This window comes from Molothrus aeneus, chromosome 8 (genome assembly GCF_037042795.1).
Source record: "Molothrus aeneus isolate 106 chromosome 8, BPBGC_Maene_1.0, whole genome shotgun sequence".
Classification (NCBI taxonomy): Eukaryota; Metazoa; Chordata; class Aves; order Passeriformes; family Icteridae; genus Molothrus; species Molothrus aeneus.
In genome coordinates, this window is record NC_089653.1 from 22,823,726 (window position 1) to 22,839,228 (window position 15,503).

Sequence of the window (15,503 nt, forward strand, 5' to 3'; positions counted from 1 at the left end):
TAAAAGCACTGCAACAGTTTCCTCTGCTCCCCACCCTGCTTTTGGCCCCCTCCATTGCTATCAAACAGGGATTTATGAGTATCCATGTGTTGAGATTCCTACAGTGTTTCCATCCCACCGCTTCTGATTTATAATATAATTAGCTGGGGCACTTTGGCTGTCCACTGCTGGAACATGCAGAGGAAATCACACCAGTTAAATTAAGTCTACAGGTTACTAGGCACACATTTGTCTCAGGCTGGAGCAGAGAAACACTACTAATACCAAGTCTTAAGTCTTAGACTCTCAGGATATGAGCTCATGGGCACAGAGTTGTTCCATAGCTTGGAACTGGGTGACCAATGACAAAGGGCTTTTCTGGATTTCAGCCATGAAACTATTTGCACTTCTATGTGGCTAACAAGAAGGTTTTTCAATGTAGCACCTGCGGGCATCCAAAGCTCTCATGGACTCTGATCCTGTAGCTGATGGTCCAAATACATGATTGGAAAAGGGTAGCATGACTTAATGATCTTACTGCCTGTCAACTGAGTCCCAGTAACCTCACAGCCTGCACCAAATGTGACATAAAGTACTTCAGTGAAATCTACAACAGGAGCAATTCAGGTGGTTGATGGGTGTGCAGAAGGTCAGCCAGCACAGCTCAGCTGGTGAGAAGTAACCACACTTTTAGAGAATCAGATAGCCTTGGTATGATCCTGTTTTAGAGTACAGACTACAGTCATGAGCCACAGCAGGAAAAGTTCTGACATATACCTATTGAAACACTGCCCAAACAATTTCAACCTAAGAAATAAAAACATACAGTACTTATTTTTCAATGAGATTTTGGTACTGGTTGAAATCTTGCTTTATCCCCAGCAACAGTGCCTTTTTTTGCATGGAATGTGGTGGAGGAACACTTACAGAACCACCCCAAGGCCTTGGCTGTCCTGGCATTTTTCTCAAAACTTTCCCACATTATTCTAAGACCAAGCAGAGCCATTTTTAAACATGACTGTGAATGTTGTTAACACTCACATAATGACATTTCAACCACATCATCACTGACCTGCACTAGAAACCAGTGGACAGCATGAAAAGAGTAGTTGCTGTTTGGGCATAAGGCAATTTCACTTTCTGTTTCTGTCCTGCTTTTTCTTTAAGCACCCAAAAGGCAGTTAAAAGCAATCCCAAGTGTGTTTGTTCCTCAAATTGGGAATGTACTGTTTTTAAGAAATTTCATGCCAACAATTCATAGAACTTACTACTACATCATCAGGTACACACAGATTAATGTAAATCCACTAGCATATGGATTCCAAGGATGAGGTAAAAAATGGATTCAGTTATTAACTTCAAATCACAGAATAAAACTGTTCAAAAGTCCAGAGTGGAGTGAAAAGGTTAGAGATTCTAACTTTTAATGCTTGCAATTAATATCTTGCAAAATTAGAAGTTGGACAGCCAAAAAAGCCAGACTCCTAGAAATTATTTCAAGATCCTGCAGACTGGGGCTGAACTGACTTGAGTTTTCACAGCTCAAGATAGCTCTGAACAAGCACACTTTCCTCAACACCTCTAGCTAAAGCTCTTACCACAAGGGTTCGCAAGCAGAGGGTCCCTGCTGGAGCACGAGGATCCAAAGCAGCCACAAGATCCCATACTTTAATTTTCCTAGTGGTGAAAAATAGACAAACACCATGGCTCTGTTAAAGAGAAAAGAGCAACTACTCACAGAAAAATAACTGTTAGTACAACTTAGCTAATACACCAGTTTAAGGAAAATTACAGCAATCCTCCTGCTCTTGAGACCTGCTTCTTGCATTTCCCCTTTGTAAAGCTTATAGAACTTAATGGGAGGTAAAAATATGCTGTCAGTAAAGTAAAACACATAAAAAGCAGGTGGTAATAACTAACAGAAACACACGGGAGTGCAGACAACTTGTCTGTAATGGCAAATGGTCCTGCAGACAACCACAGATGGGAAAGATTGTTCTTAAAAGTGGTTGAGCTGGAAGGAATTTCAGGTTGAGTCAGTCAGATATTCTTACCAAGCACAAGAACTGGACCACACACATCAAATCACATGGACTTATTTTAAAAGAAGATGAAAGCTATGCTCTTTAGCATGGTTCTCACTTACTGGCCATGAAAAGGTCCTCTTAGTATGACAGACAGTCTGATATTTATACAGAAGATGCACAAAGTGGGATGGGAGACACTGAGACAGACAGAAAGATGCAAAGCATTGACTGCACTGATATCCTCACCCATCATATGCCCCACTGACTATCCTCTTGTTATCAAAGCGTATGCATCTCACCAACTCTTCATGGCCTTCCAGTACTCGTAAACATGCCCCACACTCTATATCCCACAGCCTGGAAGAGAGTACAAAGAAGCATTAAGAATTTTTTAATACCTTAGCATTGCACTGAAACATTTGGTCTTTGCTTGTAGTTAATGGAAACTTGGAAATAAAGATTATGATGGAACAACAAAGAAGAAAGAAACCACACTCATCACTCCTTTCCCCACAGTTAAATAGATACATGATTTTCCACATGACCCTACGATGTTACAGTAACACACAGGAGATGAGCCACAAACCAGTTGTGTCTAGTATCTACAGCTCTAGTAACACAAGGTATCTCTCAGTTATCTTCACAGTAAGCCTCACTTTATTTTACTGAGGTTCATAGTTTGTAAAAGTGTTGTGCCTTGGTTTTAAGATATTAAGAGAGAGAGACTTACTAATCCCCTCAGCAGCTTGTTTCAATTGATACGATCACCTTCATGGGGATGTGACCTTTCTGTTCCCCTACATGCCCATTTCTGATTTGGAGACTTCCATCAGACAAATTAAGTTATCAATATAGTGGTGAGAGGTACAAGAATTAACAAGACCTTTTTCTTTGTCGTTTCTCCTCCTGAAGGTATGTTTAATCTGTAATCCAGGCACTTATGCATATACTAAAATGGATGCTCTGTGTTTATTATTTTAAATGCATTTTTTTCTTGCTCTCAAATAACTCCTGTGGCTCTATGTGAACTGTTTCTAGTAATACAGTATTTTTAAAAAGTTCTGGCACCCAAACCAATATACAGTAAGAGGCCCAGCAACACATTATTCTTTCAACTGTACCTATCCCAGAGTTTTAGCTTTTGTGATGGATTTTCAGCATGGAGAATAAATTAAAATACATAATATTTACACCTGGCCACTACCTTGAAAACTAGTTAAAGGCTTCAAACAGTTATGAAGTAAGTCTATTTGTTTTCCATACTTTTGCCAGCTCTTTGATATGACTCCCAATTACCATGGATAAAAAAAGATTATTTGCCTACAAGAACTGAAATTCTTTGACATGTATAGTCTAGAGGTGTTCCATCTCTGGCTGAGACATGCTCTGCTCCTACAGCAATCCTGTAATAGCAATATCTGCTCTGAGTCCCTGACACACAGCAGAAAGAAAGCAGTCACAAATGTTCTCAAATGCTCATTCAGTAAGTGCTCTGACTGGCATGAACTTCATTGCAGTGAGAAATATTGGGGGGGTTTGTGGAATTTCTCTGGGTGACACATCTTGAAGCAGTACAGCTGCTGAGAGGTCAGGTCACTTTTGCTTGAGAGACAAAGAAAGAGATAAACCATCCCCCATGTATTTTATTCCTGAGGTTCCCCAGGGAATAATCCAGATCTGGTTGATGTGTGCCCAAGGCTGGTGGATAATGGTTGCAGCTGTCTTGCCACAACAAGTTTCTCTCATTTTGGACAACAGAGGAATGAACAGAACACTTGTCACTGTGGAACTGAGAAAGGATAGGTCTATGCACATGTTTGAAGCCAACAAGGAGCTCAAAGTGATTCTTCAATCTGTGAAGTTGATCTTTCAGGAATCTATGAAGGGCCCAACAGTTTTACTTGAGTACAGCACACCAGTCAAGGTCAGAGCAAGCAACTCCATGAAAAGGTCAGCCAAAGGCACTCTGGCTGCTAGAGAGCATTATCTCTCTCAAGGACTGTAAACAGGATGGACAATGCCAGACATTAACTGGTGCAGAAAGGTTGGAAGACCAATCTTGTGCCAGGAACTTTTGTGCCATGTGTTTCCATTCCTTGCCATTGATCATGAAATTGCCAGCAGCTCTGGGAGGCTGCATCACACTAACTAAGGCCTGTATTTTCAGGTCCCAGTCTGAGGTTTTACCTGGATGGGATTACAAGAGGTGATCATGTCCCTTGTCACATGGCAAATGGGCTTTCATGTACAAAGGGGATAAGTGCTATTAAGAGTAGGGTCTCTTAGCAGAGTTGGTGCCAAGGGACTTTCTCAGATTTGATAAGTTTCTCTTACTTTTACTTTTTTAAATATTCAAAGGAACAAAGAGTAAAAGAACTAAACTTAAGGCTTGAGAACTAACTAAAAAAAAAAATCACTTCAATTGTGTACGCAGTCAAAAACACTACCACTGCTCTTTCCTGTAACTTTGGGAGAACTTCTGGAAATAGAGGGAGGTCTGCAATTATCTCAGACTTTAATTCACTTGAAAGCAGAGCAGGGAGATGTACAGAAGGCAGGTGAATCTGAATCCCCACCTCTTAGAAAGAATGCTGTTGTCTAAACAGATTGGTATCAGATCCTTATGTGTGCACATCCTAGAAATAGACACATGAAGACCCACCACTCATTAAAAACTTAACCCAACATAATATTGTCTAATTTTATTTTCTTGCCCTAAATTCTCCGGTTCCTTTTTTTTTCCTACATTTTTTTTTTGGCTGTAGCAATTAGGAACTTTGAAACTAAGATACTGAAGTGATTGGATTAAACTTGACGGACCAGTTTCTGCTAGATGGAAATTAGCACAACGATAGTGATGTCTTTGTAGCAGGTGAAATTTCTGGCTTAAATCAAAACCTAAACATTTTTTCTATGTCTCAGCTACTTTACATGTCCTCAACGTTTGCAGTTACAAAACTAGAAATCACAAATTCATCTTCTGGAAAAAACTTTCTCTGCAACTGAGGAATAATGGGCTTTTAAGTTCTAGATCAGCCTGTACTGAAGTCCAGCACACAACATCTGATAGTGGATTAAAATCAAATGTAAAAAGCACCAAGCCATCCACAAAGATGACTTAAGAAACTTTTTCTTAATCATCCTTCTACTGACTTGTGCCCTCTGCTAATGACTGGGATCGGAGAAAACTGTCTTTCAGCATCTTGCCTTGCTCACACTGCTGCTAAACTTGACTCCCATTAAGATTCACTGTTGACATTCCTGAAATTCTAGCACAATTTATCTCTTAAGTAGGGATTTTGTCCAATGCAAGCATAAAAGTAACTGTATTCCTGTTCAGTATTATCACTATCTTGACATTTATTTTTATTAGCATTGCATATTTTAGATCCTTCCCTAGCTGCTGTAGTATTTAACTATTTCTTGCTCTACTTCTGTGGCCAAGTTTCATGGTACAACTGCAGAGGGCTATTTTTTCTATTTGAAGTGCAGTTCTCAGCAGTGGTGCTGCTCTTACACAATGCCTGTAATACCTCTTCCCTTGATTAAGAGATGGAAGTTTTAGCTCTCCTGGTCATGCTCTGAGACAGCTTTGTACTAAAATTTGGAACAGTGACCTGGTGATGTCAACCAAAGGACCACTGTTTTTCTACAGAATGCAGAGCAGGGAGAGGCAGCATGTTGCAAACCAAGTCCACAGGCAAACAATAGCACAGGTCATTCTCACTGAGGAAAAATTATTACATGTGAAGTGAAGGGTTCCTGCTTACACTACCCAGCTTTCAAGTTTCACCAAAAGGCAGACAATTACTTTAAAAAATGACAAAGGGAAAGGGAGGTTGCTGTTACTCCCATTTCCATGACAGAGCCATTTTTTTATATCACGTAACTAATATTCAAGCTTGTTCCATACATCCTGAAATTAGTGGGACATCCCTCTGCCAGCATCTGCAGGATGTAGGGAGAAATTCTGGTTTGTGATACCAGAAAGAGTTAAATCTCAGACTGCAACTAGGGCAGCTGGAGAAGTGCAAAAGGCAGCAAACTGAACTTCATGCTCTAAACCAGCTGTTCCAAACTTAACCAGGTGCCAAGTACCACAAGAAGAGTTTGGCGAGAGCCCAGGAGGATTTCTGCAGAGGATTAAATGCCTCTTACTGCAAATCTGACCCCTTTAACTAGACACATAGTCCAATTAAAATATCACAAGAGGACATCGTAGAAAGTGGTACTTGCCAGCTCCTTCATACACCAGAACTGTCAGAGCAAATGCAACTTGTTGATTAGTATGGGACCTCTTGAGATGTAGAGGATGAAAGACAACACAGTAAAACAGGCTTCTAATATCTCTTTCCAGTAGTTCCCAATGTTCTATACTGAAGAAAGCATATTTCAAAGTTGACAAGGGTACAGAGCACTTCAGCTGCCTGACCTCAGCACGTCCCAAGGCACCAGAGACAGTGTGCCTGCACAGAACCCTGTGATGGGGAGTGTGTCTCTCACCTGATGGTATTATCTGAAGAGCCGCTCACTACTAGCCTGTCTCTGTACTGCAGACATGCAATGCCTCGTTTGTGGCCATTTAAGGTGCGCACAAATTCGCAGGTACTAGTGTTCCATACCTGTGACAGGAAGGGGGGAGGGAACCACAGAGACAAATTATTACGAAGAGACTAACAAAAGATGGTGCCTGTATGATAAATAGATGCATCCAGAATGCTCTTAATGAAGATGCAACCATTAAGACTGGGAAAATCACCCCTCTGATGACCTGTGATTATAGTCTGCAACTGATAGCAGGGTGGGTCACTGTACACAGAATATTTTTGCCACACAGTATCAAATTAGCTTCCAGGTTCAGCATTCTTGGGTTATGATTTTGTTTACACACGATATAGATTCTCCTGAGGTTTAATGCTGCAGACTGGGATCACAGCAGTAACACTTAAGTGCCTCCTTAAGTATCTCCTATCAACTCACCTTCACTTTTGTCCCCATGCTGCCCTCTAACAACTGTTTAAATGACTGAACAGATTATGGAAGTGGTCAAGTCGAAAAAGAACACAGAAAAAAATGTTCTTTTTTAACTGTATCTGTACCTGGAACTGATTTGCCATAGGTTCTGTAAATAAGCGGTGCCAGCTCAACTGAGGAGGGACAAGTGCAAATGAGCAGGAGGAAGAACACTGCTTCTAAAGGAAGATCCTGCCAGGGGCCATCTTCCCCATCTGGTCACTGTTCTTTCCTAATAAATACCCCAGAGCAGCAAACAAAAAGCCTCTGAAACACCTCACCTTTATAGTTCTGTCACCTGATGCCGATACAATGTACTTGTCATCAAAGTCCACCACGTTGACAGCAGCTCGGTGCCCTACGAGCACCCTCCTGAGGGTGATGTCTGTCGGGGAGGCCATGTCCCACACGGCGATGGAGCGGTCCTTGGAGCATGTCACCATCATGCCGTTGTTGAAGCGCAGGTGCAGCACAGCCTCGCAGTGGTGGATCAGCGTATTCAGCATCTCGCCCGCGTTCACGTCCCACACTCTGCAAGGTTCACATTTCAAACCAGACAGATGAGAGTTAACAACCTGCACTGCGAATTTTCTGCAGAGCCAGAGAGGGACAGGGAGAGGTAATTGACTCTCTAGCGATATTAGAGAAGCAAACACCACAAGTTATATCTACATCTATTAAATAGTTCATTAAAAAAATGTATTAGATAAACCTGTTGATTATGTGTACATTGAGACAGTCCAGCAGCCAAAAACCCTGCAATGCAGTTAACACCATAAAAATAATGCACCCAGGAAAAAAGCATTCTTTAATTAAGGAAATTTAATGCTGAGGAAAGGTAGCAGACTGATGGCCTTACTGACTGGTGTTTCCTGGTTGTGCCAGCCTATTATACACTTCATTTCCAGCCAATGTGGAGAAGTAAGTTCCCTGACAGGCTTCATTTTTGACCTCTCTCACAGGACTATCAGCTCAAGTGGTAATTTATACAGAAGCAGAAGACAAGACAATTATTTTCAAACAAATACAAGTAATTGCCACAAGTTGCACCATGATTTGCATTTACCCTGCGGTGCATCTGGTACACAGCTACATTCCAGGAATGCACTGAATACCCAAATTAAGACATAGCATTTATGTCAATTTAATGTTATTGGAACCAACTGTTTCAACTGAAAGATAATTTAAGATGCAAGTTAGATAAAAGCTTTATACAGAACTTTCAGTACCTGAAATGAAAATTTTAAGTCTTAAAAATATTTATTTTGGGCTATTCTGTTGGCAAACTTCTTTTGCCCTCCATAAAGAGATTTCTTTTGGTACTATGACACCTTTATCCCAGATACACTATATGAGAGCAGAAAATGGCTGTATCATCAGGCACATCAGACCTCGCAGAAGTTAAAACTTCCTGCTGCCAATAAGGCAAGCAATAAGAAAAGGCAAGATGTGAGAAACACTTCTAATGTCTTATTTTCTAACTTATGGAAACTAAAGTGCATCAACTTATAAACTCTAAATGAGAAGGAAAACCACATTCCAATTAGAAAATGCAAAGGAGAAAAAACTAAAGACCTGAGCCATTAACATACGAGCAGTTTGCAGACAAGGTTGCCAAACTGAACAGGAGCTGGAGACCCACTGACTTCTTTGGACAAGTGCATCCCTGAGATCTCAGAAGCATTAAGAGCCCATCTGTACTGTCTATTGGATGAAGCCTCTCTTCCTGAGGAGACCCAAGGATAAAAGTGATGCATCCTATATGCCTCTGGGGTCTGCACAAACCTTTATAGATACAGTGGGAGACAAAGTATTCCTGGGCAAGTAGCCAGTCTGCAATTTGGCCTGCCTGGCCTGAGATGGAAAATGACAGTGCTTGTTACAGAAATCAGCCTCTCCTTTTGTGATCTGTTTAGCCCAGTGCAGTTCCCACATCACCTCCAGGCAGGCAGTGTTGCTGAAATTCTGGATTCCTATGAATGACAGGACCCCAAAACCTAGAAGAACTGCAAGACTGCATGCATCACATGTTATAGTTCGATTTAATTAGCTTAACAATACTACTATGAGCTTAACGATAGTATTTTACACAAGCACAGAGGAGCTTGCAGCCATCTGAATGCATGCTAATAGCTCCAGAAAAGGCCATCAATGCAGGTTTTTGCTGTCTAACTTCACTACAAGAGCAGTGCTTGTACTCTGACAAGGAGGGAGTATATAACAACATGGAGAAGTCAGACCTGCCCCTTCACATCCAAGCTCATATTGCAATTCATTAACTCATAAGTGCCTCTATTTACACTACAGGTGTTACACTCTTTGGTATCCTCCAATATGACTGGTGGACTTCACAAATGCACAACATGCATCACAAATGCTATCTTGAGGTGTCCATCCTTTTTCTGGAGACTTGAAGAAAAGCAAGGTTAGAAAGATTTAATGAAAAGAAACATCATGCTAAAATTTAATTTAAAGTCAGAGGACATCTAGTCATACATATTTTGTTAAAATTAAATGACAACGGACAACTAAACCTACAAACTTGCTTTGAAAACCTCAACTCTTAAAAAGTTATTCTCAAAGAGAATTTATAACATTCTCAGGGAGTGTCAAAACATGCAAAACCTTGGTGGAATGCCAGATGGCCTTCCTAAGTCATCTTGACCTTGACTGGCCTTGGCTTAGATTCTCATTTCTCCCTGACAGCGATTTGCATGGACATCTGATAAGGACAGCACAATGCTGAACAACTTCATGGAACTGCTTGAACGGCACACATTTAAGAAGAGATCATTTCAGCAGCTTGCAAACCTGAAATCTTAAGAGGCAAACAGAAAGGTGCAAATCAGGGGCACACACCTGACTGTTGAGTCTGAAGATCCAGTAATGATCACCCGTTCATCATACTGGAGGCACAGGACAGAACCCGTGTGGCCGGTGAGAATTCGCTTGCATTCCAATGTATTCTTATCCCAGATCTAAGACAGCAAACATTCAAAACTGGACAGTTCAGTAAGGTTTCCATCTTTCAGCACTTACTGGTTTGACTAGACTGTTTTTTACTATAGCACATCTTCCATAGTGCACTTAGAACACATTTAGTGGCATCTGCAGAGTCTTCTACAGGCTCTTTGGTGCAATACATTGACATCTTTGATATTACTGGCTTTACTACGAATATTGGTTTTACTTTCTCACAAGGATACAGGGCCCAGTAATTACATAGCCTGTAATTACTGCTGGACAGAAACTCTGCTGGCGAAGCCTGTCTGTCTGAAAACAGGGTCTCTCTAGCCAGATAAAAGAGTAGCTGCTGTGCAGGTGGGAGATGGGGGAAGGGGAAGCAGAAGGCTAGGTTACTAACAAGAGACTGGGTAGGTGTCACTGAAATTAGGACACTATTATTTATGGCATAGGCACTCCAAGCCATTAGTATGCCATGATGGAGCATTCTCACCTTAATAGTATTGTCTCGTAGGCCGCTTACTATCTTCTGATCATCATACTGTAAACAATAAACCCCTTTGCTTGTCTCACTTCGGCAGTGGATCCTCTGTAAACTGTGCCTTCCACACCGCCAGTTCGACTCTATCGTCTTGAAGAGATAGGAGACAAATGAGATGTAGGGGAAAAATAAAAGCACAGAACTATCTCCCCTTTTTTCCCTTTGGTTGAGAAGGCAGCAGACACTTTTCTTTACGCTTTTTCCTGCAATCAGGCCCATACAATGACATAACTGCTTTCTAGAATACATGTAATAAAACCAATTAAACAGACAAATGCTTAGAAAATATATTGTGGCTAAACTGATCTGTGCTGTTGCGAATGGTGAGGAAGAAGTAACCTAAAAGTCTTTTTCTATCTCCAACCTTTAGCCCCTGCTGACTCAACAGCTAAATAACTGAAGAGAAAGTCTCAGTTGAGCTCTAAATGCATTTACAAACTTGTCACAACAGTGCCTGAGCACTGCTTCTGTCGTTAGGAAACAACCAGAACATGCCATTTTGCTCACACTAAATGCAAGGCAAACATGCTCAGCTGCTTCCTGCTTTCCTGAGTCTTAGGACTGCAGAGTTCAGAAATGCACTTTCTCCCTGCTCCAGTTCTTGATATTCTCCTTTAACAGCCTATTAGGTCTCATTGCACCAGGAGGAGCAAAGTACCACGGAACAGAGAAAACCAAGATGTTACAGTGCTGCTGTGATATCTGATGTGCAAAGTGTGGAGACTCCACCTGCAAACAGCTTACTGCACAATCCAACTCATCCTCTGTCTAAAGGAGCAGCAGGATCTTTTATTAGTATCCCATATCTACAAACTCCAGACAAACACAGACATGTCAGATTTAATGAAATACTACACTGCAATGGAATATCCTCAGAATTTCATCATCATGAATAAATCAGGAACATTTGAAAAAAAACAAAACTAAAAAAAACAATAGTGAAACACCACCATATCTGGCAGCTGTTTCTTACCTCTATGTCCTGTATAATTTTGGGGTAAAGTGCTCTGTAGAAGGAGTTGGGTGGCGCAGTTCCATCAGGAGGTTTATTTTTAAATAGATATTGCCCCCTGGAAGACAAAGAACATTTCCACTGAACACAAATCATCTTTCAGCATTTTGGAGAAAGGTCCTCCTGGCATTTTACAAATGGATAACCACTGCTGACAGATTCACAGTCAAACTTAATTTACTAAGATGGGATGGTTCCTTGTTTGTTTGCCCTGCAACGTGTCAGTGTTGCATTTTAACACTGAAATACCCAAGAAAAATCTGTGTCTAGTAACTTGGGGAAGGGAAATAAATTCTCTATTATGGACATGGGCCCATTCAGCACAGTAAGGGTTGACAGTGGTTCATGCTTGCAATATTCACACACATTATCAGAGGTCACCTTTAAAATAAAGCATGCAAAGCAAAGGAAATAAGCCAAGGAACCCTCAAATCCTCTACACATTCAAGGCTAGCTTTTATCTGCATTAGCAGGAACAGTATCAGTTTGGGTACACGGACATTTTACTGCTACTACTCTGTGCTGGTAAGCAACACCTCATCTGTGGTGCCTCCCTCATCTCAACACTGATTTGGAATACTCACATCCCAAGCCAGAGTTTTGTTACCAAAAAAATCTGTAAACGGCAATCACTGCCTGCTGTGTAAAAAACTTTAATTCCTCATCCTGAAGTTAAGAAGCCACCAAACACGGTGTGGAAGCTAGTAAACCCCACCATGGGCGTACTAACTGCTGTTCTGCCTGGCAACATGCCTCACAAAATGGAGAGAGGCACAAATGCCTCCGAGTGTAATCCTGGCATCAGAGGCACAGAGTTTACACTGGGCCAGCTCTCCACTTCTCCCTCCCTTGTTCCATTACAGCATAATTAATTGTTCAATACTTCCTTGTGCATTTCCTTCCTGTCCTTTCCATACAGTACACCTCAAAACCCATTTCAGAGACTGCAGCTGCCCTGATACACTTGAACTAGAGAGATCACAACAATGAACCAAAATCTTTGGGTTGTAAGGCAATACCAAACTACAGGACTGGACAAGCAAAATGACAAATGCTCAGGAAAAGAACTTTTGATACTTCTTTAAATCAAGAATTCAAAGTACAACTCGAGAGAAAGGTGCTTTCATGTTTGGACAGAGGAATTACCTCTTTCTTCAAATATAATGACCAGCAGACATGCATATGGGAACAAATACATGAAGATGGCATACATGGATGCAGACAAGCCACTAACTAGACAGATACCTATTTCCTGTGATCCAGCCTGGAAGTGCATTCATGAAAATTAGTATTACTGGCCAAGGAAGATGAAAACCTCTTTCGAGATGCACAGAATACCTTGGAGACATCCTGGAAGACTTGGGGCAGGTCTAGAAAAACCTGTGTACAAGCCTGTGTGCCTAAAAACCTTTTAATTCTTTCTAACTTTACTAGCTAATGTAACACAAAGTCTGGTTGCTACCTGTAAGTTGTGCTGTGCTGCATGCATAGTCAGCTGTTTACTGTTCAGCTGAAGGATTGCTTGGAATTTCCATGGCATCCCAGTAGCTGTTGTGCTGTGGCTCTGGGATAAAAGGAACTATTGTTTGCAGGTTTTGATGACCAGCCAATTCAATCACACAAGCATACCCAGATTTTGGGCTTCTGTTTTATATTTCTCTAAATCTGTGTAACTCTTACTGCTCCCTGACAATCTGCCAGTGAAGGCTGCCATGCTGCAAAACTGGGGGGGAGTTCTGTTGTAAACCATGAGCTGCAAATGCTGAAATCAGGCAGCTCATGTGCAAATTGAGGAGCTGTAACCAAGTAACACCAGTTGTCCATCATTCTGAACTGTCCAGTTAGTAATCTCCTTTTGCCATGCACAGAGCTAGCACTGATTACAAGCTATGAAGTTCTATAGCACTGGGTATTTTCTGTCTGCATCTCCTAACCACACAGCTCTACCTGTTCACCACAGAGATAACCAGAGGTCAATATGAAAGACTTGGGCACAACTTGCTCTTGAGTCAAAGTAACCTCCAGCACATACCTGAAGAAGAGGTGCCGTAACAAGGTGACTGTCCTTCAGATGAGAAGCAAAACTTTGCACCTGTCTTTTGGAAATGTAATGTGTCTGTATGACCAGTATTTGGTGCTAATGTTATTTCTAAAGTGTGGAGGGAGCAAACCCCAGTGATGCCTCAGCAGAAGACACTCAGCTGATTACACCATACTCCAAGAATGGAGAATGAGAATTGGGAAGGGTCTAAACAGAGAAAACTGAAAATAGTAAGAGGACAAGACAACACATCATTATGGTTGGCTAGTGCAGCCAAAACATAGGAAATGTGCTCATCTTCAATGTGGAAAAGGTTACTGCAAAAAGGAGAATGAGAAACTGTCCTGCTTATCTGTGCAGGTCAAATGCAACAAGTCAAACTGTAGCTAGGAAGACAGCCTAGATATCAGGAAAACCTCTCAAACACTGAAATTAGAAAGAGTAAAAAAAGTGAAACCATCGAATGACTTTCCCAGGCATTGCCTGGGGAATCTCCATCAGTAGATTTAGTAAATCCCATGGACCTGGCTAAGGCCCCATGGAGAACTGAACAATAGGAACTACTGAGACAGCAACATAAGTTCTCCTGACCCCCACCCCAAAGCTTATCTCTGTAACCCTATAGGCTATGTTACTTAACCCTTACTATTGGTCAAGTTTGGGTTCCCCTTAACCCTATAAAAGGGGCCTGCTTTAGCCCATTCGACAGAAGAAGAGCTGTCACTGGGACCCTTCATAGACTCCCCCAATAAACATCACTGTGGAACGCCAGGACCTCTCCTTCTCCTCTCTCGCCGTCTGCTGCAGCCTCAAGCCAAGAGCACCCTACCTTAGCAAGCAAGAGCTGAGATCCTAAGAGAGCTTGCAATCACTAAAGAGCTGGCAATCACCAAGCTTGCTAAGGGGTTCAGCCCGCGGCGATCGGCCTCGAGCTAGCCGAGCTTTGGGGCACCCTGTCCCCCTGAGGACTGGGCTCCCGGGCTATCTTGCACTGCTTGATGATAAGGCCAGAATAGAGGCTTTATTATAAATAGAGGATTTTAAGAACAAGTTAAGACAAAGATTTGGGATGATTTAAGAAAAATCTGTCTCTTCCTATGGGAAACAAAAAGGGCTAAATGACCTCTCAAGCTCCTCTTAGGACCTACTGTGACTTCAACAGTAGGGAGAAAAAATTGAAGTCCTCAAGAGAATAAGTCACTAAAAGAAATGCAAAAGTTACCACTGTCATGCTTGTGTTTATTTTATACTCTTTAAAACACTGCACTATTGGAAACAGATCAAAGTAGTATTTATTTGTAAAGAATGTCTCATAATCCTGATTTACTTGCCTTTACTTCCTGAGACAAACAGTATAACAAAATTAACCATAAACCAGGAGTCTTTGTTTGCAACTCTGTATCTTTTTAATAGCAACCAAAATGCCTGAGCTGTCACTTTTATCTTGTTTATGAAATATTCATACCCAGTTTCCCTTCTGCCAACATCCTAGGGACACCCTTGGAAAAGAAAATTATGTATTAAAGGGTGTACCCCTGAGAGAGAAAGTTCTAATGAAATGTTAGCAGAGCAGCTTCAAACTTGAGTGAGACCTACATTGTAGTAAGGCTATTCCAGATGATTATTAACTAATCTATCTGCATTTCTAAAGTCCCCTATTCTCCATGGTACCTACCCTCAGCTTCCAGTTTGAAAATTAAACAGATATCTAATAGTGAAAATCTGCTGAGGAAAACAAACAGACCTATCAGGAAAGAACTAATTCATAGCACATGCTCCCTCACTGCCACTCCTGAAAAAGCTCTTCTGCTCTGAACTGCTGACCGGTTTAGGGTTCCCTCGAGGCACACACAGCTTCTTAATTTGAACTGAAAGACAGCTGGGTGTAAAAATCTCAATCTGTATATCTCACTTGTCACAGTGGGC

At 41.4% G+C, this 15,503-nt stretch overlaps 1 protein-coding gene across 3 annotated transcripts in view; it reads right to left on the reverse strand.

Annotated features, from left to right (window-relative positions):
* Positions 1 to 15,503, reverse strand: part of BTRC (beta-transducin repeat containing E3 ubiquitin protein ligase) — a 115,664-nt gene that overhangs the window by 3,249 nt on the left and 96,912 nt on the right. For all 3 annotated transcript variants that reach the window (XM_066554403.1, XM_066554402.1, XM_066554400.1), the window contains 7 exons: positions 11,498 to 11,594; positions 10,477 to 10,614; positions 9,879 to 9,997; positions 7,301 to 7,550; positions 6,510 to 6,628; positions 2,253 to 2,363; positions 1,578 to 1,656 (listed from right to left, as the gene is read on the reverse strand). In XM_066554403.1, coding sequence (XP_066410500.1) covers positions 1,578 to 1,656; positions 2,253 to 2,363; positions 6,510 to 6,628; positions 7,301 to 7,550; positions 9,879 to 9,997; positions 10,477 to 10,614; positions 11,498 to 11,594 — 913 coding nt within the window. The remainder of the gene's footprint in view (positions 1 to 1,577; positions 1,657 to 2,252; positions 2,364 to 6,509; positions 6,629 to 7,300; positions 7,551 to 9,878; positions 9,998 to 10,476; positions 10,615 to 11,497; positions 11,595 to 15,503) is intronic.